Source organism: Sorex fumeus, unplaced genomic scaffold (assembly GCF_029834395.1).
Source record: "Sorex fumeus unplaced genomic scaffold, SorFum_2.1 ptg000100l, whole genome shotgun sequence".
NCBI classification, from domain to species: Eukaryota; Metazoa; Chordata; class Mammalia; order Eulipotyphla; family Soricidae; genus Sorex; species Sorex fumeus.
This window is the reverse complement of record NW_026606157.1, coordinates 4582799-4610181: the sequence shown is the minus strand read 5'-3', so window position 1 is coordinate 4610181 and position 27383 is coordinate 4582799. Positions and strand designations below refer to the sequence as shown.

General features: G+C 45.9%; 1 protein-coding gene across 4 annotated transcripts in view; it reads right to left on the bottom strand.

The window, feature by feature from the left end:
* The window catches only part of PLEKHA5 (pleckstrin homology domain containing A5), a 216606-nt gene that overhangs the window by 75658 nt on the left and 113565 nt on the right, over positions 1–27383 (bottom strand). For all 4 annotated transcript variants that reach the window (XR_008795227.1, XR_008795226.1, XM_056134569.1 and 1 more), the window contains exons 4-7: positions 12617–12700; positions 11742–11862; positions 6514–6618; positions 3342–3414 (exon numbers count right to left, since the gene is read on the bottom strand). Coding sequence is in view for 2 of the 4 variants with exons in the window: in XM_056134569.1 (XP_055990544.1) it covers positions 3342–3414; positions 6514–6618; positions 11742–11862; positions 12617–12700 (383 nt within the window). In the remaining 2 variants the exon portion in view is untranslated. The remainder of the gene's footprint in view (positions 1–3341; positions 3415–6513; positions 6619–11741; positions 11863–12616; positions 12701–27383) is intronic.

The following is a 27383-nucleotide window of genomic DNA, read 5'->3' as shown; positions in this document are numbered from 1 at the left end:
GTGAGTTGTCCACTGTCCTCCCGTTGTTCATCGATTTTGCTGGAGCAGGCCCAGTAATGTCTCCATTTTGAGACTTGTTGTTACTGTGTTTGGCATATCCAATACATCACAGGTAGCTTGCCGGGCTCTCCGAGAGGGGCGGAGGAATCGAACCCGGTTTGGTCGGGCTGGCTGCGCGCAAGGCAAATGCCCTACTGCTGTGCTATCGCTCCAACAAAAACTAGCTTGCTTCATAACTTTGCCTCCTCCCTGAAATTCGTTTCTGTGCGGGAAACGTGATGGACGCACACTGCCTGTGCTGAGGTTGGGACGGATCTAGGCTGGGCATTTCCCCGAGTGCTGGTGGCTGAGGTGGGTCCAGCAGAGAGGCTCTTTTCTCGAGTCAACCTCCCTTGCTCCCAGCTTTACCCAGCCACTGGCAACAGACTGAGAAATGTCATGAACTATTTCCGGGTGGCATTTACGGCAGGAAACACCCTCCAACGGGCTCCACATTCTCCACGTCTCCCTTCCGTCTCATCCCTAGCTCATCACGGGAATGTTTAACATTCGAAACATTCTCCTGCCTCTGAGACCAACTCGGGGACAACTACTCTCTGGCCCGTAATACTCTGTTCCTTTATTATCGTTTGGATTTTCCCACTTGTTTATTTATGTCTTGGAGGACGGAGGGGCAGTTCCCCACTCCGTCGTGCTCAGGACTCACTCCTGGCTCTGTGCTCAGGGATCACAGCAAGCACCTCGCCCACTGTCCTCTCCCCAGCCCTGAGATCTTGCTATTTCTGAGAACATCTGCCCGGGTGTGTTCCCTGGGCCCTTCATCCACGCTACGACAGGTTTTCTGTAAAGCAGTTACGTGTGTGCATTCCCAGTTCTTCCGGCTCTCCAAGATGTGGGCTTCCCGACAGCTTCCTTGCCCCTGGACAGACGCTGGTGCTGCTCAATAAACCCCCGCTGAATGGACGGCGGCCCCCAGCGCGCTCTGCCGAGAGGGTCAGAGCCGGCCAACACTCATCACGGCAGGATTGCTACTTGCCCCCCTCCCCACCACCGCTGAGGACAGCGGAAACCGAGCTCGTGTTCCATCAGCCACCGCCCCCTGGCACATCACTGATTACTGTTCTACTTTGTCCTGTCTGGGAGACGCGGACTGACCCATCGGAGAATCCTGAGTGTCCCTGCATGTCAGTGCTCTCAAGGCAGCACAAAGCAATGGGTCCCTCATCTCCGCGGGGCACCAGACAAGCAGAGAAAGGGGAGGGCGCAAGTAAATGGTGGTGGGCAAAGTGAAGGACCTTCCCTCACCCCTGCCCCCCTGCACTGCCTCAGGTGGCCGTGGGAAAGTGAAGAAACAACCCCCCCCAAGTCTCAGGCTCAACCGAGTCACCCCTCAAGAACCCAAGTTCCCTGAGAGTTCACAGAAATCCGATAGATTTTTAATCTAAATTCTGACGTTTCCTGGTGCCAAAGAGAGAAAATAGATTATTCTAGCTCCCCCTGACTGTCTGAAGAGGCGACGGAATTCAATGATGGTCCTGTACTTCTGCATTTTCTTCTCTTACATTCAACCTGCCTGAGGAATTGGACTAGTATTAATACGCTAGATATGAAATGCCTCTGTTTAATAAAATGCAATCTGATTCTCAACGTGGCTTCTGAACTCGCTTCTGCTTTTTTTTTTTTTTTTAAAAATCAGCGGTTCTTCTATTTTGTTAAAAATAATGAGCAGTACCTTCCCATGACTAATAACCAGGATTTTACTTTATTGCTGATTAACTTGACGGCATTTCTTATGGAAATAGTGGTAAACATTTTCTCGCTCTCAATTTAAGGCTTTAAATGGTCTATAAATAAACTTAAAAAGGGAGGAAAGGAAAAATTATGAGCTTAGAAATAATGCCTAAGTTACAGCTCCTGACTTTCCGAAAGAGTGGGAAAACCATTATGGAAAATTATAGAGTAAGCTTGGCACTCAGCTGAAGATAATGCCACAAGTGCAGCCAAGCCAATATCTCTAGGAAAAAAATAAAATTTCATCAGTTTGGTATATTCAAAATCGGCGTCTTCCTCGACCACAATTTGCAGCAAAAGAAAGGATGAATGCTAGCTCACAAACGAATTTATGTCATGCTGACTGAAAGACAAATGCCAAATCTCGCCAGCTTGTGGTACGTAACCATGAAGTGAATTAAACAAAACAAAACAAAATAAAAACTAATGATCAGTTATAAAATCCTACTACATATTCTAGCAAAGTTGTAAAATGATTAGTTGTGTGTTGACGACCTAATTTTTTCAGTGATTGTTTCTGACCTGATTTTTTTTTTTTAGGGTCACACCCGGCGATGCTCAGGGGTTACTCCTGGCTCATGCACTCAGGAATTACTCCTGGTGGTGCTCTGGGGACGACATGGGATGCTGGGAATCGAACCCAGGTTGGCCGTGTGCAAGGCATTTGCACCCTACCCACTGTGCTATCGCTCTAGCCCCCACCAACCCGATTTTGAAGTAGGGGAAAGGACTGAGAGTCTCTTCAGGCTTCTGCGTAACTGTGGGAGCAGTCTGTCATGGAAAGTCCGAGTTACGCCCGTGTTCCCCATGAGGCACTGACCCTGCGGGGTCTTAGAGACCCCTGTGGTACAGGAATTGGTTTCTCAGGACTGTGATGGGAAATCATGCTGAACAATATTTTAACCAGAACTTTTTTTTTCTTCTTTTCAAAGGAGTTTCTATGATATCATCCTTGGAGCAAAAACGAAGGTTTGTTACTCTGGAGATTGGAGAATATTTTTATTTCCTCTGCACCAGTCTCAGCAGTCTGGCTCGCGTTCCTTCCACAGTCTCCAAACACCAGGGAGGCAGTGGGGGGGGGGGGGGGGACAGTTATAAAACAGAGTTGGGGGATTCCCAGTCAGCATGCTTCTTTTGAGGGGGGTTGACCCTCAGCACTGCCCGGTCCCCCTCAAGCAAGCCTGTCCTCATTACCACCACCCCACCAGTGCCAACTCCCCCGCTAAGGCTAGACACTTCTTTGTAAAATTTGTTACTCATCAATATGTTATAGTTATCTCTGATCTGATGGCTTGAGAATCTTTTCTAGGGGGACAACTGGGCATTAGGTGGCCAGCAGGCTGACCAAGGATCTCCTCAAGCAAGGAAGGGTTTTATCCGTTAGGCGCGGAACTCAGGAGAACAGGAAGCGGAGAGTCATCTGCAGGACGTGGTGGGACTCCGGCAACCACACACGAAGCCCCAAGTCGCATTCTGTCCCTGTTCCCCCGACCGCCTCAGCCGTGCCCTGGACACAGATCCCCCCCCTCCCTGCGGTCACGCTGACTCACCTCTGTAATAGAAGAGGCAGAGGTCAGAGAGCACGAACCAGCGTTTCTTCCACAGCCTCATGCCGCTGCTGTCCTGCACGAGGGCAGAGCGTTTAAGGGTTATTCCTTCATTTCAGATCACGGTAACTAATCACTTCAAAGAAGCTTGACACCCTGAGGAGCGGGATGGTAGTGACGGGGAGGGCATTTTCCTTCCATGTGGCTGACCTGGGTCCAAACCCCAGCATCCCATAAGGACCCCTGAGCACTACCAGGAAGAAATCCTGAGCATAAAGGCAGGAGTAACCCCCAAGCATCTCCAGGGGACAGTTGTGTCCCCGTAATCCTCCAAAAAAGGGGTGGTTCTTTTCTTTTTTTTTTTTTCCTTTTTGGGTCTTACCCAGGATGCTCCGGGGTTACTCCTGGCTCTGCACTCAGGAATTACTCCTGGTGGTGCTTGGGGGACCATATGGGATGCTGGGAATCGAACCCGGGTCGGCCACATGCAAGGCAAATGCCCTCCCTGCGGTACCTATCATGCCAGCCCCAGGGGGTGGTTCTTAAAAAAAAAAAAAACCTCCCAAAAAAGAGGGCCTGTTTTGTAAAGACAATACAAAGCCCCACCCACAAATCAAGTAAACAAAACCACCATCACAGTTTCTGGGCGGTTTGGCTGCTTTTTGGAGCAGACAGCACTTTGAGGCCCCCCTGGAATGGGAACGGTGGACGCCATCTGATGTGGTGCCTAGTTTAAGCCATCTGAGGCCACACTCTGAACAACAGCCTGTCTATATGGCCACGTGAGCACGCAATAACGAGTGCGCCCTGGCAAATCAGGTTTAATAAATCTGTTAGTCCTCAACAAGATGGGGAAAGCTATTCCAAAGGGGAGGTGACTTAAACCGTCAGTGAATAAAGGAACCTCAGCCTACAAATAGAATTCATAGACTATTTTTTTTCTTCTTTTGCATACAGTTTGTGTTCTGCTCACCATGCAGAAAACTGTCTATTCTGCAACCCGAGGTAATTTCTTCTACAAAACACCAAACTTTAGAACAAAACCACATTTTTAGGGGAGGGATTTTGGTTGGGGGGGGGGGCGGGGGAACACATCCAGAGGATCTGGCCCATGGACCACACCTGGCAAAACTTGGGCAACCGTGTGGGATCTTGGAGGTCAAACCCGGGTCAGCCACCTGCCAAGCAAACACCCTGCCTTCTGGACTATCTCTTCAATACCCCAAACAAGAATTTTAATAAAAAAATTTTACTCCAGCAGGTAATTAAGCAACATCCAGAGGAAATAGAGGTGAGCGAGAACTTGAGCCCAGACTCGCCCCTGCACTGCCTGGCCTTGGCACCAACAGGGCAGATCCTAAGGACGGCCTGGTAGAGGCAGGAGATCGGCGTGAGCCAGTTCAGTTTGATTACTATCTTAATTTATTTCTGCTTTGTCTAGTAAATAGTAATGGTTTTAAACTAAAGAAACTACCAGAGCGAAAAATGATGTGTTGGGGTTGGAGAGAGATAGCTTGTCAGGCTTCACAAGCTGGAGCCTGGGTTTGAGCCCCACGGTCCCCCAGCCACTTCCGGAGGCAACCCAAGGGCACTGAGTACCACTGGGTGGGGCCCATAACTGCAGAGCTTCCCTGGCATATGTGAGGCTGTGGGCTTCCCCATTCACTATAGACCCCTCCCCTAAAGCAATAAAAATGGAACTAACCAAAGAAACTTGCCAAGTAAAAATTGAGAACCACACCAAGAGAGGAATCAAAAATGTTAAATAACAAAGTCTCTTTTTCAATTTTCAAATGAGAATCTCTCTTTTGTACTGATAATTTTAAAGTTTAGAGTTTTAAGCAGCTTGGCAAACAAATCTCTTTTGAAGTTTTAGCTGGTCCACTTCCACAATGCTAAAGAATCACAAAAACAAGAAATCTCAAACCCTCTATTAGATTTAAATCACTGCCTTGAGCGAGATATATTTTGCACTTCTTAGCAAGACTAGTTTTAAATGACTCTTAGCAAAAGCTTAAAATATAGGAGAAATCATTTAAAAAAAAAAACCCTAAAAAGTTGGTATCTAGGTTCTGAGCAATAGAGCTAGTAGAGCTGGTAGGGAATTTGCCTTGCACACAGCCAACCTGGGTTCAATCCCCGGCATCCCATATGGTTTCCCAATCATGGCCAGGAGTAATTCCCAAATGCAGAGCCAGGAGTAACCCCTGAGCATTGCCAGATGTGACCCAAAAAGCCAAAACAAAACAAAACAAAACAAGTTGTTATCTAATTTATTCAATTAATCAACTCAGTGAGAAACTAGTGAAACCAACAGACTTGAATGAATGATCAGGAATTTTCTTGATTTTATAATGATCATTTCCAATATATTGGCTCAGTAGCCACTCAACTTTCAGACGAATCATCTCTATTTAATGTTTCCTAACAAATTCATACTAAATTTCAATGAGCAAAATTATTGGGTCATTCATCTGAAAGCAAACACGAGCAACTCCAGGCAGAATAATAAATACCATCTTGGGCCTTCTCTTCAACTCACTCAGTATCACCTTGAGGTGCATAGAATCACGGCAAGGAGAGACTTAAGAGTAAGAATGGCCTCAAATGCCCAGTGCATCACCTTGGAATTATTGCAACTTTATCTGAAACCCTGCTGCAAACCACAGAGTAAAACAGAAAGCCACATCCTCTAGGATGATTTCATAAAACTCATGGAGGTGAAGTATGCGCATCCGTGCTAATTCCGGAACTGATAAGGTCCCACAGACATCACAACCATAGACCTCCCAATCTATCGACATTTCTTTTTTTTTTTTTCCTTGACTTTTTTGGGTCACACCCAGCTATGCTCAGAGGTTACTCCTGGCTCTGCAGTCAGGGATCACTCCTGGAGGTGCTCAGGGGACTATATGGGATGCTGGGAATCGAACCCGGGTCAGCTGCTTGCAAGGCAAACATCCTACCTGCTGTGCTATCGCTCTAGCCCCTAACCCTACCCTCAACCCTTAACAGTTTAGGAGAGCAGATACTTCAAGTTTAGAAATATCTGAACCAGCCTGTCTAGGGGCTTGGTAACTCAGGTGTCATTGCTGGCACAGTGATGTCAGGGGGAGGGTGTGTGTGTGTGTGGGGGGGGTTCTGTGCACCCCACTGTGCTGCTGTGGGTACCCACCTGCTTGTACAGCCAGCCGCGCCTCACCACCGGAGCGTTGGGGTTCCTTTTAATTGAATTGGATCGCTTTCCAAAGTTATGAACTTTTTTAGACGCCCGTGAAGTCTAAGGAGAAAAACAAACACATACTCATAACATAATACATGGTCCGCAGCCCTTGGTGTTTGAGTTTGCTTTTTGTGTAATTTTTTTCTTTTTGGGTCACACCCGTTGATGCCCAGGGGTTACTCCCGGCTCTGAACTCAGGAGTTATTCCTGGCAGTGCTCCGGGGACATTAGGGGATGCTGGGAATCGAACCTGGGTTGGCTATTTGCAAGGCAAATTCCCTACCCGCTGTGCTATCGCTCCAGCCCAATTTATAACTTTTGTAGCTGTTCTAAGGCATGAGGGACAAAATCCTCTCAGTTGAACGGCTGCGGTTTTGCTTCTGCTAACTTCACTGTCTCCAGTCTAAGAATGCCACATGGACTTTTAACCCCCGGGAAAATGGAAGAGAACCACAAGTTTTACAAATTTTGTTTTAAAAATAACAGAAACGTTGTCAGATACTAGCATTATATAATACATAGCATCTCACACGCACTCTACAGAGCGATGTCCCATTACATAAACTCACTAAACACACACATACATGTCCCATTATACAAATTCAATAAACATTAAGTAAAAAGTTAGTGAATCTTTAAGAATAAACCAAAAGTTATTTTGTTGGTTTGATATCTAATACTGTTTCAATTAAAGAAAATTAACTGTGTCAAGTCAGAAAAGGAATATCCTTAAAATACAAATTACGCATGCCACATGAAATCAAAGCATGATCAGAAAGATCTGCTTAATGTCATCTACTGTTCTCTTCACTTTGGACAAGTCTGAATTTGAATAATACCAAGCAGATGGTGATTACTCTAGTCTCAGAAAGTACACAGAAAGGTATGTAATCGTTTAAAACATTTATTTTGGCAGGAATGGTGGTAGTAATCAAAAACCAAAACACTGAATTTGAGGCTCTCTGCAGACAAATGTCAAATTATCTCTTAATTGTCTTTTCTTCTTTTTGGGCAGTGCTGGGAGCTGAACCAAGGACCTCACTCAAGCGAGGGTGAAGTTACAACCTCTCCAGCTTATTTATTTATTTATTAAAATTTTACTGAATCACCATGAGATAGTTACAAGCTTTCATGTTTGGGTTACAATCACACAATGATCAAACACCCATCCCTCTACCAGTGCACATTCCCCACCCCCAATATCCCCGGTATACCCTTCCCCCCTTTCCCACCCTCCCCCTGCCTCCATGGCAGACATTATTACCCATAAGCTCTCTCTACTTTTGGGCATTATGGTTTGCAATACAGACCGAGAGGTTAGCATGTTTAGTCCTTTATCTACTTTCTGCACACATCTCCCATCCCGACCGATTCCTCCAGCCACCATTTTCTTAGTGATCCCTTCTCTATTCCAGCTGCCTTCTCCCCTTTGCTCATGACACAGGCTTCCAGCTATGGAGTAATCTTCCTGTCCCGTTAATATACTATCCTTAGGTGTCAGCCCCATGTTATGTTGTTTTATACTCCACAAGTGAGTGCAGTCCTTCTATGTCTGTCCCTCTCTTTCTGACTCACTTCACTTAGCATGATACTCTCCCTGTCTATTCGTTTATAAGCAAAGTTCATGACTTCATCTCTCCTGACAGCTGCAAAGTATTCCATTGTGTAGATGTACCAAAGTTTCTTTAACCAGTCATCTGTTCTAGGGCACTTGGGCTGTTTCCAGATTTTGGCTATTGTGAACAGTGCTGCAATGAACATATAGGTACAGATGTCATTTCTACTATGCTTTTTTGCATCCTTGGGATATATTCCCATAAGTGGTATTGCGGGGTCCTATTGAAGCTCAATTTCTAGTTTTTGAAGGACTGCCCATATTGTTTTCCAGAAACAACTAGTGGGCATTTCCACCAACAGTGAAGCTAAAAACATCTTTAAGGATGAAACAGCACTGACCATGCAAGTGGAAGCAAACATAAACAAATGGGACGATATCTAACTACGAAGCTTCTGCACTTCAAAAGAAACAGTGACCAAAATACAGAAAGAGCCCACAGAATGGGAAAGAATATTTACCCAATACCCATCTGATAAGGGATTAATATCCAGGATATACAAGACCCAAGTAGAACTGTACAAGAAAAACTGTACAAAACTGTACCCATCTGATAAGGGATTAATATCCAGGATATACAAGACCCAAGTAGAACTGTACATCAAAAAATGGGGAGAAGAAATGCACAGAAGTTTCCTCAAAAAAGAAATACAAATGGCCAAAAGGAACATGGAAAAAAAATGCTCCACATCGCTAGCCATCAGGGAGATGCAAATCAAAACAACAATGAGATATCGTCTCACACCACAGAGACTGGCAGACATTCAAAAGAACAAAAGCAACCAGTGTTGGCGTGGATGTGGGGAAAAAAGGACACTCTTCCAGCTTATTTTTCAAGGCTAATCTAGGGTCTTTCAGTCTAGCATACGGCAAAAATCCATTTCGTGGAGCTTATTATTACATTGTCAACATTTTAAGTCCATATATATATTTTTTTTTCAATTTTGCTAAACTATGTTTCTTTGGCAAATTTCAATTTATTTCCGAAGAGCTAATGATTAAACACAGTATCAGAACTTAGAAGATAAGCCGAGAGTAGGCTAGCTTTCCTTCCTGGGCTCTCACTTTCCATCTCCGGTGCAAGCCAGTGCACCCCGAGAGATAAAAGGTGCTCAGTGTTCTGTCATTAGGGGACAACTTTCTTCCCCCTCAAAAGACAACACTTCTAGTAGCTCTTCTGTTTCACTAGTTACTGAAACTCACCTCTCTAAATAGAATGTCTATTTACTCATTCAACATGACAGACTTCTTACTTGTACTGTACTTTTGTGTGTGTGTGTGTGTGTGTGTGGCTTTTTTGGGTCTCACCCAGGAGTACTGGGGGTCACTACTGGCTCTTCACTCAAGAACTACTCCACAGGGGAACCCTGTGGAATGTCGGAATTGAACCTGGATCAGCTGAGTGCAAGGTCAACGTCCTACCTGCTGTACTATCTCTCTGGCCCCCTGTACGGTACCTTTTAACCTAGACAAAAATGATAAATATTTCTGGATGGTATAGTCCCGCCCCCCATTTTAAAATATACTCCTGTCTAGATAAATTCTGTCTGGCAAGTAAAAATGGTACTTTCCCTCCTTGATTTAAATTAAGACTCTTCACATTATGTTTGAGTCTGCAAATCTTTGTCACATATTTGGGAGAAAAGTTCTCTACTTCCTTTTTTAGACAAGTGATTTTTACATAATCTGCCCATTTAAAAAAACTGGGTTGTAAGCCTTTTTTCTTATTGATTCATAGCATTTCTTTAATTATAAAGGAAGTAGTACTTAATTGTTCAATAAATTGCAGCTATTATCACAAATGATAAATGTCGCTGAATTTCTCATTCTTTCCCACTGTGACTTCTGCATTTTATGGCATATTGAGAAAGCCCATCTGCATCCGGAATTCTTTGTTTTTTTTTTTTTTTGATTGCATCATCCATCACTGGTTTTTACAGAGATATTTAGAGAAGGGTTTTTGGCCACACCTGGCCAGTTCCTGGCCTTGTCCTCTGTGACCCCTGAAGGTACATGGGGGACCCTACGGAGGTGAGGTGCTGGGGCCAGAACCAGAGGCTGTGGCAGGCAAGGCCACGTAACACCCCCTGCCTTGCCTCCCATAATCTCTCTCCAGCCTGAGATTTTCATTTTTAACATTTCAACAGTGGATTCGTCTGAAGGTTTTGCCGCAGAGCATGAGGCAAGAGCTCACCCTCCTTTTGGACCTACGTGCCTCGATCCACTTACTAGTTTTCTAGGCTTTAATTAAGATCAATGAAAGCAACATTACAATGCTCAATAAGCCTACTGATATTCTACACAAAAATTAGAATTCACATTTCTTGAAATTTTGTGTTTGATTCTGGATTTTGGGCCACACCCGCGTGTGCTCAGGGCCTACTCCTAGCTCTGTGCTCAGGAATCACTCCTGATGGGGTTCAAAGGACCATAAGGGGTACTGGGGATCAAACTGGAGTTAGCTACATGCAAAGCAAGTACCTTAAGTCTGTATCATAGTTCTGGTCCCACATGTAGATGTTTTTATTTATGTGCACAGCCCACAAAACTTCAAATTCCAAATTAAGTAACTGCCTACTACCACTTCTGTAGAATAACTGCAATTTAATCGTTCAATGATAAAATGGCAGATTTTAAATGAAGATTTCTGTGTTACCGTCCCATGGTGCTTTTATTAATTCAGGAACTGAGTAGTAGCTTTGAAGCTATTATCCATTCAGATTTATCAGTACATTTTCTAAGATTTTCAAGGAATTTTTATACGAAAAATCCTGCACTTAAAACATTGAATGGGGCCGGGAGATAGTCAATGGCTGAAGGCCCATACTTGATCCCTGTACCGCCTGGTAACCCGCTCACCCCAAGTGATGCTAAACCAAGAGTAGCCCTGACCACTGCCAAGTGTGGCGTCCAAACACAACCAAACGTGTTACCGATGAAAGACAACCGGCAACAGCTACGAGTTTTTATGGACGCACGAGGCTGACTCAGAGAGCAGCACGACACGATTCCGTTTCTGATGAGGAGGAGGGCAATGCCCTGGGCCCACTGCCAGGCTGATGGCGCCCTCCCGCACCCCTGGACAGTGGCTCCCTTCTCGGCGGGGACGTTCCCAAGCCCCTCGATGAGTCTTATGTATATACGATTCCATTAGGCGGATCACGGATGGATTTCCAATTACCCATTCTAATTTTAGCCTAAGCCCCATTCAGGTATGGAGTTTCCAAAAGGATTTCTAGGCTAGTACCGTCATCTTTAGCTTTACCACGTAAGTTGATTCCAGAAACTACGCAACTCTGATCCATCACATTGGTGAAACTGTTTGAACTATCTGAACTGTGGAAGGTTTCTAAAATGTCTAAAAATGTCATCAGGAAATGATTACGGTATAATCTGGTTTATTCCAATTCCAATTCATTAGTTTCTCATGCCAAGTGTAAGTAGGTCCCTGTAATAATCAAAAAAAACGCAAATTGCATAATTTCCAGTGCCCCGCGAGTCACAGAAACAGACCCTGCGGTAACTGTAGCTCTCATCACTGACTGACAGGGTGCAGGCAACTCACCCTGCCCACTGGGCTCATGGGGTGCGCCCCATAGTCCGAGGCCAGGTTGTAGCTGGACGCTTCATTCATCATGCTTATTGCGCGCTCCTTCTTCTCTTCAGACGTCATGTTGGCGACAGCCCTGAAAACACAGTATGCAAAAAAAATGCAAGAACGTGCTGTGCGTGGGATCTGCTTGCTGATGAAGGAGCAGGTGAGTTAACAACGCTCGGGCCCTATGTTATTAAAACAGCCAAAGACAAAGAGTACCGGACAGGCTTGAGAGAAAGAACTTACAGGTACATATATACACATCTGCTTTCCAATATATGCAATATTCCTCTTAAGCACAATGTAAGTGAATCAGATGTTCATTGCAATGCAGCATCGTTAGATAGACTTTAATCCTCTCGCCAGAAAATCTAAAATTTAATTACAAGATCAACTCTTCTAATAATGAACAGTATCAATAATCTTGATGACTAATTTTGTGAGACTTATATAAATATGTTCACACATAGTTAATTCGATGCTAATAAAAATGCTGAGACGTGGTAATTACGAGTAGCTGATCTGCTTACGAGGGGGAAAAAAATGAGCTCAGAGTAGTTTAATAACGTGATTAAGTTTATAGTTTTGTGGACTTTGCATCCTGAGAGACTGAGCTCTCCGTGATAACGATCAAAAATTTAAAATTATATTTCTCATGAAAAAAATAATTAAAGTTGTGTTTCTTAACTGCACAGTATAAACCAATAGTGCTGGCCATTATTACACTAGATAGCAAAGGTCCAGATCATTTGCTGTCTAGAGTAATTAAAAAAAAAAAACGGCCCTCGGCCTCTCCCCACCCTCTAGGGCTGGGGCCTGCGGTGCAAGCCGGAAGCCAGACTCACTGTTCATTCACCACGAAAATGCAGTTGTCCTGGGATGGCTGTCCCGTCACGGGGTGCTTGCACGTCACTTTCCTTTCATTGTGGCTGAGGAAAAAAAGAGGAAAGAGAAAACGTTGGCATTTCTATTTCCACAGACTGTTCTCCAAGATCGTCGCAAATGAGCTGCAGCTCAGTAGAACGTCAAGGTTAGGGGGACAGTGGAGAGAGAAATTCAAATCCGCAGGTGCTGGACGTTTGAAACACTTCCGTCTCCTGTGCCTCTTGGGTGTGCAAATGTCACTTAGAGCGCTACATACTACCACCAAATTCACTCCTCACCGGTGGGGACAAAGTTATGTTAGGGGCTGGAGCGATAATACAGCAGGTAGGACATCTGCCTTGCATGCGGTTGAGCTGGTTTCAATCCCTGGCATCCCATAGAGTCCCCCAAGCACCGCCAGGAGTAATGCCTGAGTGCAGAGCCAGAAGTAACCCCTGAACATCAATGGATGTGACCCAAGAAGAATAAATAAATAAATAAATAAATAGTTATGTTAACTGGCTTCTGCGATCATTGCATTGTATACTTGGTAGGTGACTCATGAAAAATAAGAATAGCACGGTGCCTTGAACAACCCAAATATATTTCAAATGTAATTTGAGATAATTTTGGTAAACGGGAACCTTTAAAATTTGATGGTGTGTCTTCTTTACCCTACAGATATTGAAATATATACACAGCAGGAAGAATAAATAAAAAATCTATAAGCAAGGAAAATGAACCAATAAAAAAAAAGTCAGCATTAAAAAAAAAGCTTGATGGTGTGAAAATGTATGTCTATAGTTGTAAAATTGAGTGTCATACTTTCCCCCCTACTGATGTTTATTAATTAGAGTTATCCTATGCGAATAAAACAGTGGAAAAAAACTGACTTGGTCTTAACAAGATTTTTGGCTAGTATGGAGACAAACTGGCATTGCGTGTGATAAAGGCATCCAGGAATATTAATGTGGGGTTTTTCCAGATCAGTTAAATTTTCTTTAAATATTTAAACAAATTAAACTGGTGAAGTAGGGAAGAAAGGAAAGATGATGACGATAATAATAATAATAATAATAATATCTACCAATTTCCATTATGTTGCAGCCCAATTTTGGCACATTAGATACCAGGTCAAACTTACAAATAAAAAACCTTACAAGACTACTACCTGGGCATTGTGCTTATTAAAAGACATGGCCAGAACTACTGGCCCAGGTCTCACTGTGGTGGTCCTGGGACCCTCTGCCCGGGAGGAGGGATCTAGCCAATGGCCCCCTGAAAAAAATATAAAGTGCCACTGGAGGAGGGCTGCCAGTTTATGATGTTTCTATTTTTTCTAAAGAACCCCCAGAAATAATGGGGCCCTGTGACCCTGCAGAGACTCCTATAGAAAAATGGCATCTGAAGGAAATCTTAAGTAAAATAGACAAATCGCCTAAATGGATAAAGATCTACTCGTTATGTTTACTGGAAAAACTTTTTATTGCTTTGAGTTAAAGGAAGAATTTTGCCAAAAAAACAGTTTCTTTCTGGGTCGAGCAAGATTGTCTTTTACTGTATTTTTAAAACAACAGAAGGAAGAAAGGGAAAACACACAAAGTTAAAGCTGGTAGACACCTGACAGGATGCTGGGCCTTGACATACTGGATATCACACACACACACACACACACACACACACACACACACACGCACACTTGTTTTCTGGGCCACATCTGCTTAGGGGTTACTGTTGGCCCTGCATTCAGGAATCACTCCTGGCGATTCTCGGTTTACTCCAGGCTCTGCACTTAGGAATTATTTGTGGTGATGTTCAGGGGACTATATGGGATATGCCTGGGTTCGAACCTATGTCAGTCAAGTACCCAGTCCACTGTACTATCTCTCTACCCCCAAATTACTGTTTTTATTTATTTACTTTTTGGGTCACACCCGGCAGTGCACAGGGGTTACTCCTGGCTCTGCACTCAGGAATTACTCCTGCGATGCTCAGGGGACCATACGGGATGCTGGGAATTGAACCCGGGTTGGCCGTGTGCAAGGCAAACGCCCTACCTGCTGTGCTATCGCTACAGCCCCAAAATAGTGTTTTTAAAGTTAGGTGACATGTCAGAACATCCTGCAGTTCATGAGATATTATTAGTATGCCTGACCTTAGGAAACTCCGTTTCATCACTGAGGAAAATTTAAGATGTCTTATTGAATATTTCTTTCTTAATCTTAAAACACACACACACATACATACAAACAAAACGCAAAACTATTACATGTGTTCAGTACTGCTGAAATCAACAACCACACGTCACAAACTTTCTGGCAAACTTTACGTGGTTTCTTTCCCCCAAGCTCCATTTTCATTAATATTATTTCTGCTGGACACACGGCACAGATATGTACGTCCAGACACTAAAAAGAAGTAAACAAAAGGCCCATGGACCCCGCCATAGGAGGTGCCAGCCCTCCACCCCTGAGCTGTGCCCACAGCCACACTGCTCCAGGCTGACGAACTGCCCGGCTAGCGACTCCATGACCTCTGCAGAACTGGGGTGGGGAAGGGGGGCGGTGAGTAGATTTCACGCCCTCTGGCCAGCTTGGCAGCCTCCACACCCGAACTTGCTGCAGCAAAGGGCCCAACTCCTAAAGCTCACCCACGAGGGCGATGGCTTCTGCCAACTTCACATGTGGGAGCACAGCAAACCTGATGTGGAAGATGCTTAGAAGGCCAACAAGCTCACATAATGGAATATTACTTGGCCATAAAGATAGTCATGGAATCTGCTCTATATGGAGGGACCTGGAGAGTAATCATGCCAACGAAGAGGAGGGAGGGAGAGAGAGAAGGGGGGGGAGATAAGAGTTATCTCTCTCATATGTGGGGGATAGAGAAACATAATGGGGGAATAACGAAAACCCAAAGACAAGAGAAACAAAGAACACGAGAACTGGTGTTCAGGAGGAAACATGTCACTTGAAAGGGCCGGATGCTAGGACAGGAAGACGGCAACGTCTACAGCGGAGGGAAGCGTCCAAGTAGGAGGAGGAGAAGGTGTGGAAAGGGGGTAGAGTGCTACGGATGCCAAGCACAAAAGTCAGATCCAAATGGATTAAAGACCTCAATATCACACCTGCATCCATAAGACACATGGAGGGAAATGTAGGCAGAACCCTCCACGATACTGAAGCTAAAAGCATCTTCAAGGATGAAACACCACTGGTCAAGCACGTGGGAACAAATATAAAAAAATGGGACTGCATTAAACTAAGAAGCTTCTGCACCTCAAAAGAAACAGTGACCAAAATACGGAAAGAGCCCCTGGAATGGGAAAAATTATTTACCCAATATCCATCAGATAGGGGCTTACTAGCCAGATATACAAGATACTGGTAGAACTTTACAAGAAAAAAAAAAAACCTCCAACTCCATCAAAAAATGGGGAGAAGAAATGAACAGAAACTTCCTTAAAAAAGAAACTCAAATGGCCAAAAGGCACATGAAAAAATGCTCTATACCACTAATCATCAGGGAGATGAACATCAAAACAACAATGAGATATCACCTTACACCACAGAGACTGGCACACATCAAAAAGAACAAGAACAACCAGTGCTGGCACGGATGTAGGGAGAAAGGGACTCTCATTCACTGTTGGTGGGAAGGCTGACTGGTTCAGCCTTTTTGGAAAACAAAATGGACATTCCTCCAAAAACTAGAAATTCAGCTCCCATATGACCCAGCAATACCACTTCTGGGAATATATCCCGGAGATGCCAAAAAAAAAAAAAATACAGTAGAAATGGCATCTGCACTTGCATATTTATTGCAGCACTGTTTACAGTAGCCAGTATGTAGAAAAAACCCGAGTGCCCAAGAACACTACTGGTTAAAGAAACTGGTACATCTACACAATGCAGCTGTTAGTGAAGATGAAATCATGAAATTTGCATGTAAGTAGATGGACATGGAAAGTATCATGCAAAGCGAAATTAGCCAGAAAGAGAGGGGCAGACACAGAATGACTGCACTCATTTGTGGAATATAAAGTAATAAAACAGGAGACTAACACCTAAGGACAGTAGAGACAAGGGTCAGGAGGATCGTTCCATGGCTTCAAAGTTGGTGTCACATGCTGGGGGAAAAGGCAGCTGGGATAGAGAAGGAACCACCAAGTAAATGATGGTTGGAGTGATCGCTTGGGATGGGAGATGCGTGCTGAAAGTAGACTATGGACCAAACATGAAGGCCTCTTAGTACCTGTACTGCAAACCATAACACCCCAAAGGAGAGAGAGTTAAAAAGAATGTGCCTGCCACAGAGGCAGAGGGTGTGTGTGTGTGTGGGGATGGCGGGAGGGATACTGGGAACACTGGTGGTGGAGAATGGACACTGGTGGAGGGATGGGTGCTTGATCATTGTAGGACTGAAACATAATCATGAACATTGGTAAGTCTGTTACTGTATCTCACGGTGATTCAATTAAAAAAAAATGATAAAGTGCCACTCCAAGCCAGAAGGGGATGTAGGGATCCAGTACAGAGATTGAAGGAAATGTACTCTTCACCAAGAACATTCTCTCCTGCTAGATTAGCACTCGGATTTGAAGTTAGGATACGAAGCTTTTCAGGGCCGGGCAGCAGCTTAGGGAATTCACAGCCTTGAAACCAGTTTTACAAGAAGCACTGAAGAAGGTGCTTTAAAGGGTAGGACCGACTTCTCGGCACATGACACAGGGGGGCTGCCCTCTACTAGATTAACGAAGGCACATCTACTCCTAGCTTGCTAAAGGATTTTATACACTTTCTATAAGGAACTAATGTCTCATTTGTATTGAATGCTCTCTGTCTTATTAGTTGTTCTAATTTTTCCTTTCACAGGAAAAAAACACTTTAGTCTATGATACTTTTATAAGCCACTCACATTTCTCCCTTTAAATTTTCTTCATTCTCTTCACTTTTACTAAATTTTATAGTTGTAGGCTTTACCTACTTCATGGAAGCTCTAAAATATATTAGCAAAGAATTAAAAACAAATGACAAGGAAGACAGAATTATTACCATAATGAGACCCAAGAACAAAATAAAAATCAATGCAATATATTTTAGATACCAGAGTTGAAAACTTATCCATGTAAATGAGAATAGGCATTATATTATATTGTATCAAGTGATTTTCATTTTTTTTTTTACTCACATAGGTTAAAATCATATAGCAATCAATCATCACAAATGAACTTTTATTTATCTCCTGATACTGCACTTGCCATTCATTTAAGTTTTCTTGGAGTAAGCAATATAAAATAAATTTGTTATGTGTCTTCTAAGGGGGGGGCAGGTCACATTGGTGGCAGGACTGGAACTTCTTATGACTGAAATAACTGTAATATGAGTAACTTGGTAAAGCACAGCGTTTTAACAAACATAAACTAAAAAATATTGACCACTGCAACAGAACTGATGGAGTGTAATGTATTTTCAGTATTCCATTAAATGATTTAACATGTATACAGCAGTATATTTTCAGTTTTTTATGCAAACACTTTACACAGGTGTTGAGACACGGTGACAACGATATTTACTTATTTATTTTGGGTCACGCCTGACTGTGTTCGGAGATTATGTCTGGCTATGCACTTAGGAATTACCGCTGATGGTACTCGGAGGACCACCTGGGACACCGGAGAGCAGAGTTGGCTGCATGCAAGGCAAATGCCCTATCAAGTGAACTATCTCTCCATCCCATGGGCAAAGCCTTTTATTTGGAGTGGTATCTTAACCACATACAGCTTATATGACGGTCTCACCTGCTGATCTTGAAAAGTACGAAACAGAAACTTAAGGTCTCACGTTGGATGTGAGTTTAGATCATTTGTAAGCAATAAACTGATGAACAGAGTTGGAAGGTTTAATCTCTTCTAGAGTAAGTGTGTAAGACTCAGGCAATTAAATGCAATGAACACCAGGAACGCGAAAGTGGATAAATTCTGATATTTCGCCAAAATAGTGTGGAAGGAGGCGAAGAGTTCTGATGGGAGCTAGGGGCGTCTCTGCAGGAACCGCGGGAGCCTTCGAAAGCCTCTGCTCAAGGAGGAACAGGATCAAGCTAATGCCCGGTGGTAGATGGGACATAAAGACACAAGCTCCCTTCCCCCAAATCAGTACAGCGACTGGAAAACAGCCCCCTGGGCCCGTACCATATCCCTGGGACACTCTGTGCTCCGGCCTGGGGGTGGGAGTGGATGACGCCAGCACGAACCCCAACAGTCTGGAAGGCCTTAGTGCTACACATGCTTCTGCAGAGCGAGAGGTGACTTCCGTGGCCTCTTGAACATACGTGACACTGAGCTGATCTGGCAAGGTCAGAGAACAACGAGGATGGGGAAGCAATGAAGGACATAATATTGCCCCAAAACGGTGTCCCCTCAAAGTGAAAGCGATTTAAATGGGCACCTCCATAGTTCCATTACTCCGAAGATTGGTGTTTTGAAGAAAAATGACGCTAATAAAACCCGTGGGTGTGGGTCCAGGGAGAGGCTCACCGGGCTGAGAGATGCTTTGCATGTGTGGGAGCTGGGGTTGGGGGTCCGATCCCTATGCTTGCGTGGTACTCCATGCACTGACTGGGTCGTGAACAGCCCCTGAACACCGCCAGGTGTGGCCCCAAACCTTGTGATTTTACCTTATATTTAAAAGACCACGACTAGGAGCCGGAGACAGAACAATGAGTAGGGTGTTTGCCTTACACATGGCCGACCTGGGTTCGATCCCTGACGTCACAGATGGAAGCCCTGCCAGGGATGACTCAAAAATAAAACAAGAAGACCACAACCCCAACGAATCTGAAATATATTATTTGTTTACTTTTTCAAAGAACTCAAAGTGGTCTTTTCTTTTACTAGGTATTATTATGATTGAACTGACATGAAAATTCATGGAAAATCTACAAGGAGACTTAAATGCAAAAGTCTTGTGACTTGAATTACTCCTGGCTGTGCTCGGGGGACCATATGGGATGCTGGGAATCAAACCCGGGTTGGCTGCGTGCCAGGAAAACACCCTACCCACTGTGCTATTGCTTCAGCCCTATTTGGTTGGTTTTTTTGGCTACAGTGCTCAGAATTGACTCCCTGCTCTATGTTCAGAGGTCACACTTGGTGGGGCTTGGGGGACCATTTGTGGTACTGGGGATAGAATACAGATTGCCTCACATATTACTACTGGACTATTTTTTTAAAATGAAATAAAGAATCAACCTACTTTGTTCTTTCCTTTCTCTCCATCTCCCATTTTTGGGCCATACCAATGGATGCTGAGGAGTAGGGAGGCAGCTTAGAGCATGAGGTCCTCCCATTGGGTGCTCCCGGGACCATGGGCCAGAGATCAAGCCTGGGTCTCCCATATGCTTTGCTTAGCCTGTTGTCCCTGGCCTGGCCCATACAGTTCTAACTATATTTGTGTCACTGGAAGAGGTAGACCAAGATATCCTCTCAATTTTATATTTATTTGCCCTGACTTCTACACGACCTCTAAAATTTAACTCTTCGTTACTAAATCAAAAAATATATTTTATAAACCATTCCATTCCAAAGTCTGCAAAATGAAATATTTTATAGCCATTCAAGATTAGTTTCTAAAAACTGTAAGTGAGGGGCTGGAGCGAGAGAACAGTGGGTAGGGCGTTTTCCTTGTACGCGGCCTACCTGGGTTCGATTCCCAGCATCCCACATGGTCCCCTGAGCACTGCCAAGAGTGATTCCTGAGTGCAAAGCCAGGAGTAACCCCTGAGCATCGCCAGGTGTGACCCGAAAAGCAAACAAACAAACAAAAACCTAAGTGATGACAACAGATTTTATAGGTAATGAGAAAAAAAAAATCGTCACATTTTACAAAACCTACGACCACGCAGAAGATGCAGTGTAATGTTTCCTAACCATCTCATCAGAAACAAATGAAAATAAATGAACAACATGACAAATCGAAAAATATTAACTGCTTAAATGTGGTAACTTCCAAGTGACCGATGGGACTTCCATCCTCACAGCTCTTTCAACATGGAAACTTTGAAGATATTTTTATATTTCAAAATCATTTTTATGTATCAGCACTTCATTTTCAAATGAACGAACGGCGTATTTTAAAGTACTGGGACGGCCAAGGATAAACCATTTCTGCATCAGTCATGGAAGGAGTCAAAGGAACGCCGCTGAGCGCCAATAAACCAAGCTTTGCCAAACGAGTGTTTTTAAAAACGTCGCAATGTCAGCGTGGAGACTGTGAAGGCGCAGGACGCTGAGTACACACAACCCAGCACCACGGGACGAGGTGTGGCCGGTCCCCAGGCGGCGATGGGCAGGGTGGACCCGCTCCACGAGACCCGAAGGTTCCCCTCACAGAGCCGGCAGGCGTGGTGAGCAACGCTGGAACCCAGAGCAGATCAAGAACCCAATTTTTTATTTTGGAGGGTGGGGCACACCCAGCGGTCCTCAGGGGTTATTCCTGGCAGTGCTCGGGGCACCATATGGGATGCTGGGGATTGAACCTGGGTTGGCCACGTGCAAGGCGAGTGTCCTACCCACTGTGCTATCTTTCCGGCAGGGTAATACAGCTTAAGTGGTGGGGGCAGCCCAGCCCCCCAGGTAGTGCTGAGGTGCTCTTTGGGTTCTCTCTTTCCCCCGACTGGACAAGCCGTCGCACTGTGGGATGATCTCTCCTTTGCTTTTCAGGACTGTCCCAGGTCCAGGAACGGCAAGGAATAAGACCAAATGCTCTCCCTGCTGTGCTCACGTGAGGACCAGTATAAATGCCACCTGGGAAAGAAGATCTGCAAACTGTCCTTCTATATTACGCTGGAAAGATGCTTGGTGGCCGCATCAGACCACTCAGATAGCTGCTGAAATGAGCACTGACCCAGGGAACTCCACAGCACCGCCAGGGTTTCTGTCTTTCTTCTTCTTCTTCTGGTTTTTGTTTTTGGGTCACACCTGGCGATGCTCTGGGGTTACTCCTGGTTCTGCACTAATGGCTGCAGAAGGACAATATGGGGTGCCAGGGATCAAACTTGGATCAGCCGTGTGCAAGGCAAAAATGTCCTCCCCATCATGCTCCCTGCGCCATGCCAGGATTTCTTATGAGAAAATTAAAGCTGTCTTCTCTCTTGGCTCTCATGTTGCGAGGTACAGATACCTGACGTGTATGTGTGTGTGTGTGTGTGTGTGTGTGTGTGTGAGAGAGAGAGAGAGAGAGAGAGAGAGAGAGAGAGAGAGAGAGAACTAACATTAACATAAAGGAAGATCTGTTCTGTTTTTTATTCTAGAATAGGTGAAGTTTCTGAAGTCCTAACATTGGAAAACAAACTTGGCTCTGTCAGGGTGTTGAGGACTGGAGGGAAAGGGTCAGACCCACCAGGTTGGCCTGAGGACCAAGCACTGGTCAGGCCCGAGTGAAGGACGGGGTCAACTGGTGTTTTTTAGGACAGCCATCAAGAAACTGACCAACAGTCACACAAACTGCGTTTGCTGGCATCCTGCCTCTCTCACTATTTATGACCAGACATATAATCAATTGCTGTAACTAGAAGATCAAATGAAAGACTTGCTTATTTAAAGTCTCCGTGGAACTCTTACATTCAATAATAATTTCGTTTTAAAGGCTCTTAAGATGAATAAATCAGTCTGTGTATAAAACGTTATGTACTGCCATCAAATTATATAAGTAACAAATTGAAAATGATGTGTCTACTGCTGATGGAATAAGCCCCATTTTTTTTTTAAGTTTTGGGGCCATACTCAGTAGTGCTTGGGGGACCATATGGGGTGCCGGGGATCGAACCCTGGTCAGCCGCATGCAAGGCAAGTGCTCCAGCCCCCAGGCCTGCTCCCTCCCTGATGATCACATCTCAGGCCCCTGGTAGCAAAGTCCTGGCAGTGCCTAGGTGTGGCCCTGTCCTCTGGGTTCGCAGTGAGTGGCTTCTGGTGGCTTGCAGGAGGAGAAAGGGAGGAAGTGCAGGCAGGAGGCCGGGACGCTCTTTAGGGACACACACGCATGCTAATCAGATGCACAAAACACACCGTTTAAATACAAAATCCCAATCCCGAGAGTTGTCTTCAGGAAGAAAGGACTGGCACGGGGGTGGGACACACACACACACACACACACACACACACACACACACACACACACACACACACAAGATGTTGGCCAATATGGTGTTTGGGACTTCCAGTAGAATGATAAGCGCCAGGGAACTGAAGCAGCCCGCTTCATTCTTGGTGCAGTGTCTCTCGAAGTACACTAGGCAGAGAAAGAAAGTGCCTCTGAGAGCTGTCCAGGACTGGACAGGTGAGAGCGGGCGGACCCCCCTCCAGCTAAGCACAGTTGGGAGGAAGAAGGCCCAGGTTTTGTCTGTGAATGTAGCTCACACTTGATATTTACTGGGGGTCAAGTTCCCTCAGAGGACCTGTTCTTCCAAACACTCCTATCTGACTCGGGGGGGCCATGAAGGGTGCTGAGCACCAAATAAAAGAAAGAAAAGTGAAGTTGGAGCGGGCGGTGTAGCCCACACCCGGGCGGGGTCTGTTCTCAAAGCTGGACAGAGAGAGTATGGTCCAAACGCAGCCCAAACGCGAGAGGGAGGGGCAGGGGGAAGGGGGGTAGCAGGAGGGAAACTGGGGTCACTCGTGGTGGGAAATGGACACTGATGGAGGGATGGTGCTGGGACACTGTGTGACTGAAACCCGACTATGATCAGCTTTTTCTTTTTTTTTTTTTTGCTTCTTGGGTCACACCTGGGGATGCGCAGAGGTTACTCCTGGCTTTGTACTCAGGAGTTACTCCTGGCGGTGCTCAGGGGGCCCTATGGGATGCTGGGAATCGAACCCCAGTCGGCCGCGTGCAAGGCAAACGCCCTATCTGCTGTGCTATCTCTCCAGTCCCCGTGATCAGCTTTGTAACCGCATCACACTGAGACTCAAAAATAAATGAACCATGCTGAAAGTAGACTATAGACCAAACATGATTGTCACCCATTGCCTCTTTTGCAAACCACAACACCCAATAAGAGAGAGAGAACAAAAGGGAATGCCTGGCCACAGAGGCAGGGTGGAATGGGGGGGGGAATGGGCATGAGAGGGATACTGGGATCCGTGGTGGTGGGAAATGGGCACTGGTGGAGGGATGGGTATTTGATCACTGTATAATTGAAACCTGGGCTGGAGCCATAGCACAGCGGGTAGGGCATTTGCCTTGCACGCAGCCAACATGGCCTACCCGAGTTCGATTCCTCCGCCCCTCTCGGGGAGCCCGGCAAGTTACCGAGAGTATCTCGCCCGCATGGCAAAGCCTGGCAAGCTACCCGTGACGTATTCGATATGCCAAACATAGTAACAACAAGTCTCACGATGGAGATGTTACTGGGCCCGCTCGAGGAAATCGATGAACAACAGGAGGACAGTGCTACATAATTGAAACCCCAGCACAAAAATTTGTAAGTCTACAACTGTACCTCATGGTGTCTCACTAATAAAAATTAAAATAAATAAATAAAATAAAATATGAAAAAAAACAAATGAACCAATCCAAACGAACCAACTGTTCTGGCTGACTGACTGGATCACAGGTGTGGCCTCAGCCCCCCAACCCTCAGCTGGGGGGAGCCCAGAGTGTGGCCGTCCTTCTCACGACACCCTCCCACCCCCCGCCCCAGCTCAGGGCCTTCCTCCCCCACAACCATCTCAAGGTGCCCACCACCCCGACCCTGCGGGCCAGACCCCTCCGGAACAATGCTGGGTCTGTCAGGAGGAGTGAGCGTGTTGAGGAAGCGCCTCGCTGTCCCTCAGAAAGCAACACTCGAGGCCTACTCGACGCTCGGCTTCTCTCTCTTAGGAGGTAGAAGAGGAAATGGTTTTTTACCCATTTCTTTCTTTGGAATTCAACGGGAACTGAAAGAACTATATATGTCTTTCCATTCTCAGAAACAAGGGAAAAAAAAAAGCCTTGAGGAGGGAGCAAGGGAGAAGCGTGGGGGAGGGGGGAGGAAGAGGAGGGGGAGGAGGAGGAGGAGGAGGAGGAGGAGAAGGAGGAGGAGAAGGAGAAGGAGGAGGAGGAGGAGGAGGAGGAGGAAGAAGAGGAGTTGTCAACACCCCGATGCCACAGTGCATCTGGGAAGCGCTTAAACGCCAAATCCGTTGTGGGTGCTCTGTGGCTTTCACGGTGGCTCTCAGGACGATCCTCACCAGCGAGGCCCTGGGCTGAGTCCGGCATAGCCCAGCTCTAGTCCCAAGGAGGGTGCGGGTGTGGGGTGTGGGGTGTGGAGTGTGGGGTGGCGGCCCTCCCAGACCTTCATCGGGGGCTGCTCAGAGGAACTTCTCTTGGGGAGCCTTACACTGCCTCTGCGCCCCAAGGGGCCCCGGGTGTAAGCCACGCAGGCAGGGGGCCGCTGCACGAGATTAGGGGCCAACGGACAGGGTGGGGGAGTCACCATAGAAAAAGGAGACAGAGTTGGGGGGGATGGCAGCCAGGAAAGAGAAGGCCTGGTGCCGTGTGCAAAGCCTGTGCTCAGCTCACTGGGCTCACTCTCCGGCCCTTCATCCCCCCCCATACCCACGGCCACCCTTATTTGTTTATTTATTTATAATTTTTTTGGTTTTTTGGTCACACCCAGCGATGCTCAGGGGTTATTCCTGGCTCTGCACTCAGGAATCACTCCTGGCAGTGCTTGGGGTACCATATGGGATGCTGGGAATCGAACCCAGGTTGGCCGCGTGCAAGGCAAATGCCCTACCCTCTGTGCTATCGCTCCAGCCCACAGCCACCCTTTTTACTGGCTCACGGTGAGATACGCGGTTACAAAGCTGTTCATGATCTGGTTTCAGTCATCCAATGTTCCCACACCCGTCCCTCCACCAGGGTCCATTTCCCACCCACCACCAATGCCCAGTTTCCCTCTGCTACCTCAGCACCCAAGAGCCTACCTCTGTGGCAAGACCAACCTTTCTCCCTCTCTCTCCCTCTCCCTCCCTCCCTCCCCTTTTAGGTACCGATTTGCAACAGTTACTGAAAGGTTATCACGCATACCCCTTTCCGCACTCTGCTCTTGTCCAGAGCGATCATTTCCAACTATCATTGTCACTGTGGTCCCTTCTCTGTCCTAACTGCACTCCCCACCCCCCACCCCCTCAACCTGTGGCAGGCTTCCACCGTGGACCAGTGCTCCCGGCCCTGCTTCTATCTACCGTCTCTGGGTATCAGTCTCATGCTTTTCACACCCCACAAACGAGCGCCGTCATCCTGTCTGTCACCCTCCCTCTGAGTCACTGCATTGAGCCTCCCTTCTTGTAAAAAAAAAAAAAAAGATAACTTGCTACTAAAATATTGCCAATAATCATACGTGCAATTGTGGCAACAAGGGCTGACAATTTGGTCATGTGAGGGTGTGCGTGCGCGCACACACACACACACACACACACGCACATGCACACGCACACACACGAGGATTTTTAGAAAGTTCTGTCCCACAGAGGAGACTGTGGTTGTTTCTTATTAAACTCAGATGATGCAAACCCACTCGCATGAGTTGCTCTGAGTCACGTGTCTCTCTGATGGGCAGGAAAGCAGCACTTAATTTAGTGTCAGGGAAACAGGATCTGCCAGTGGTTTTTGGTGTTGCCGGCAGCCCTGGTTTTTACACGGGCCCAGCCCACCTCAGAACCAAGTTAGGCCAGGGCAAAGCAGAAGAGATGTGGACACCATGGCACCAACTGTAGTTGCCAATGTTCTGTAGGAAATCACACAGCAACCAGCACTGAGGAGTACTTAGAATCTTCTCGGAATCACTCTACTTCAACATAGAGCACTGTGCATGTGTAGCTGGGTCTCCCATACTCCCAGGCAATCCTCATCTGTTTGTTACTGCAACAGTCATCATAAAGCTTCATCACTTTGAGACTCAGTCTCTAGTAAGGTTTTAAAAAGATGTTTGGAGCAGTGATTCAGTTCCTAATCAATTGGTTTTTATGGCAGTCCAAAGCCGTTTATAAAAAAAGTTAAATGCAAAGTTCATTAATGTTTTATACAGAGAACAATTCAAATTTATCTTCACTATCATGAACAAAAGGAATGAAATCTGACTGCCATAATGCCTGGTAGTGCGATTTATTTTTAAACTGAAAATATGCTGGCACTGAATATTGTGCCTACAATTAAAGGCAATGTTTTAAGTACAAAAGGAAAATACTGGAGCTCCCTGGGTTTTCTGGAGAGAAATGGGATTCCTGAGCGCTAGCTCTGTGAAAAAATAACCACTGAGTTAGCAACTTGAAGGACTCTCATCCTCCCCCTTCCGCGCGACTTGCAGAGTATAGATTTCCTTTGCCCAGATCTGGCTCTAAATGCCATCCGCCTTCGACTCAGAACTGCTAACTGCTTCCAGAGCCCTGCCCCGACCTCAGTGAGGCACTTGCCCGGGCGGTCTTAACCCTCTGTCTTCTAACCTTTCTCCTCATGGGCAAGAAAGAGAGAGGGGGCCCAGGGAGCACTGCCTGGGCCCTCCTGTCCAACACTCACTGCTGCTGTCATTACCTGCAAGTGATTCCCAGGTCTGGGAACCCACACTCGGTCCCACCTGGATCCTGGGAGGTGCTGGAGGGCCCCCGCTCTCCTCAGGAGACAAATAGCAGCTCATAGCACTTCCAAAGTTGACACAGTTTCCTGGGACAGGGAGACTGAGGTGCCCCGAGGCCTGACCACGCCGCTGGCC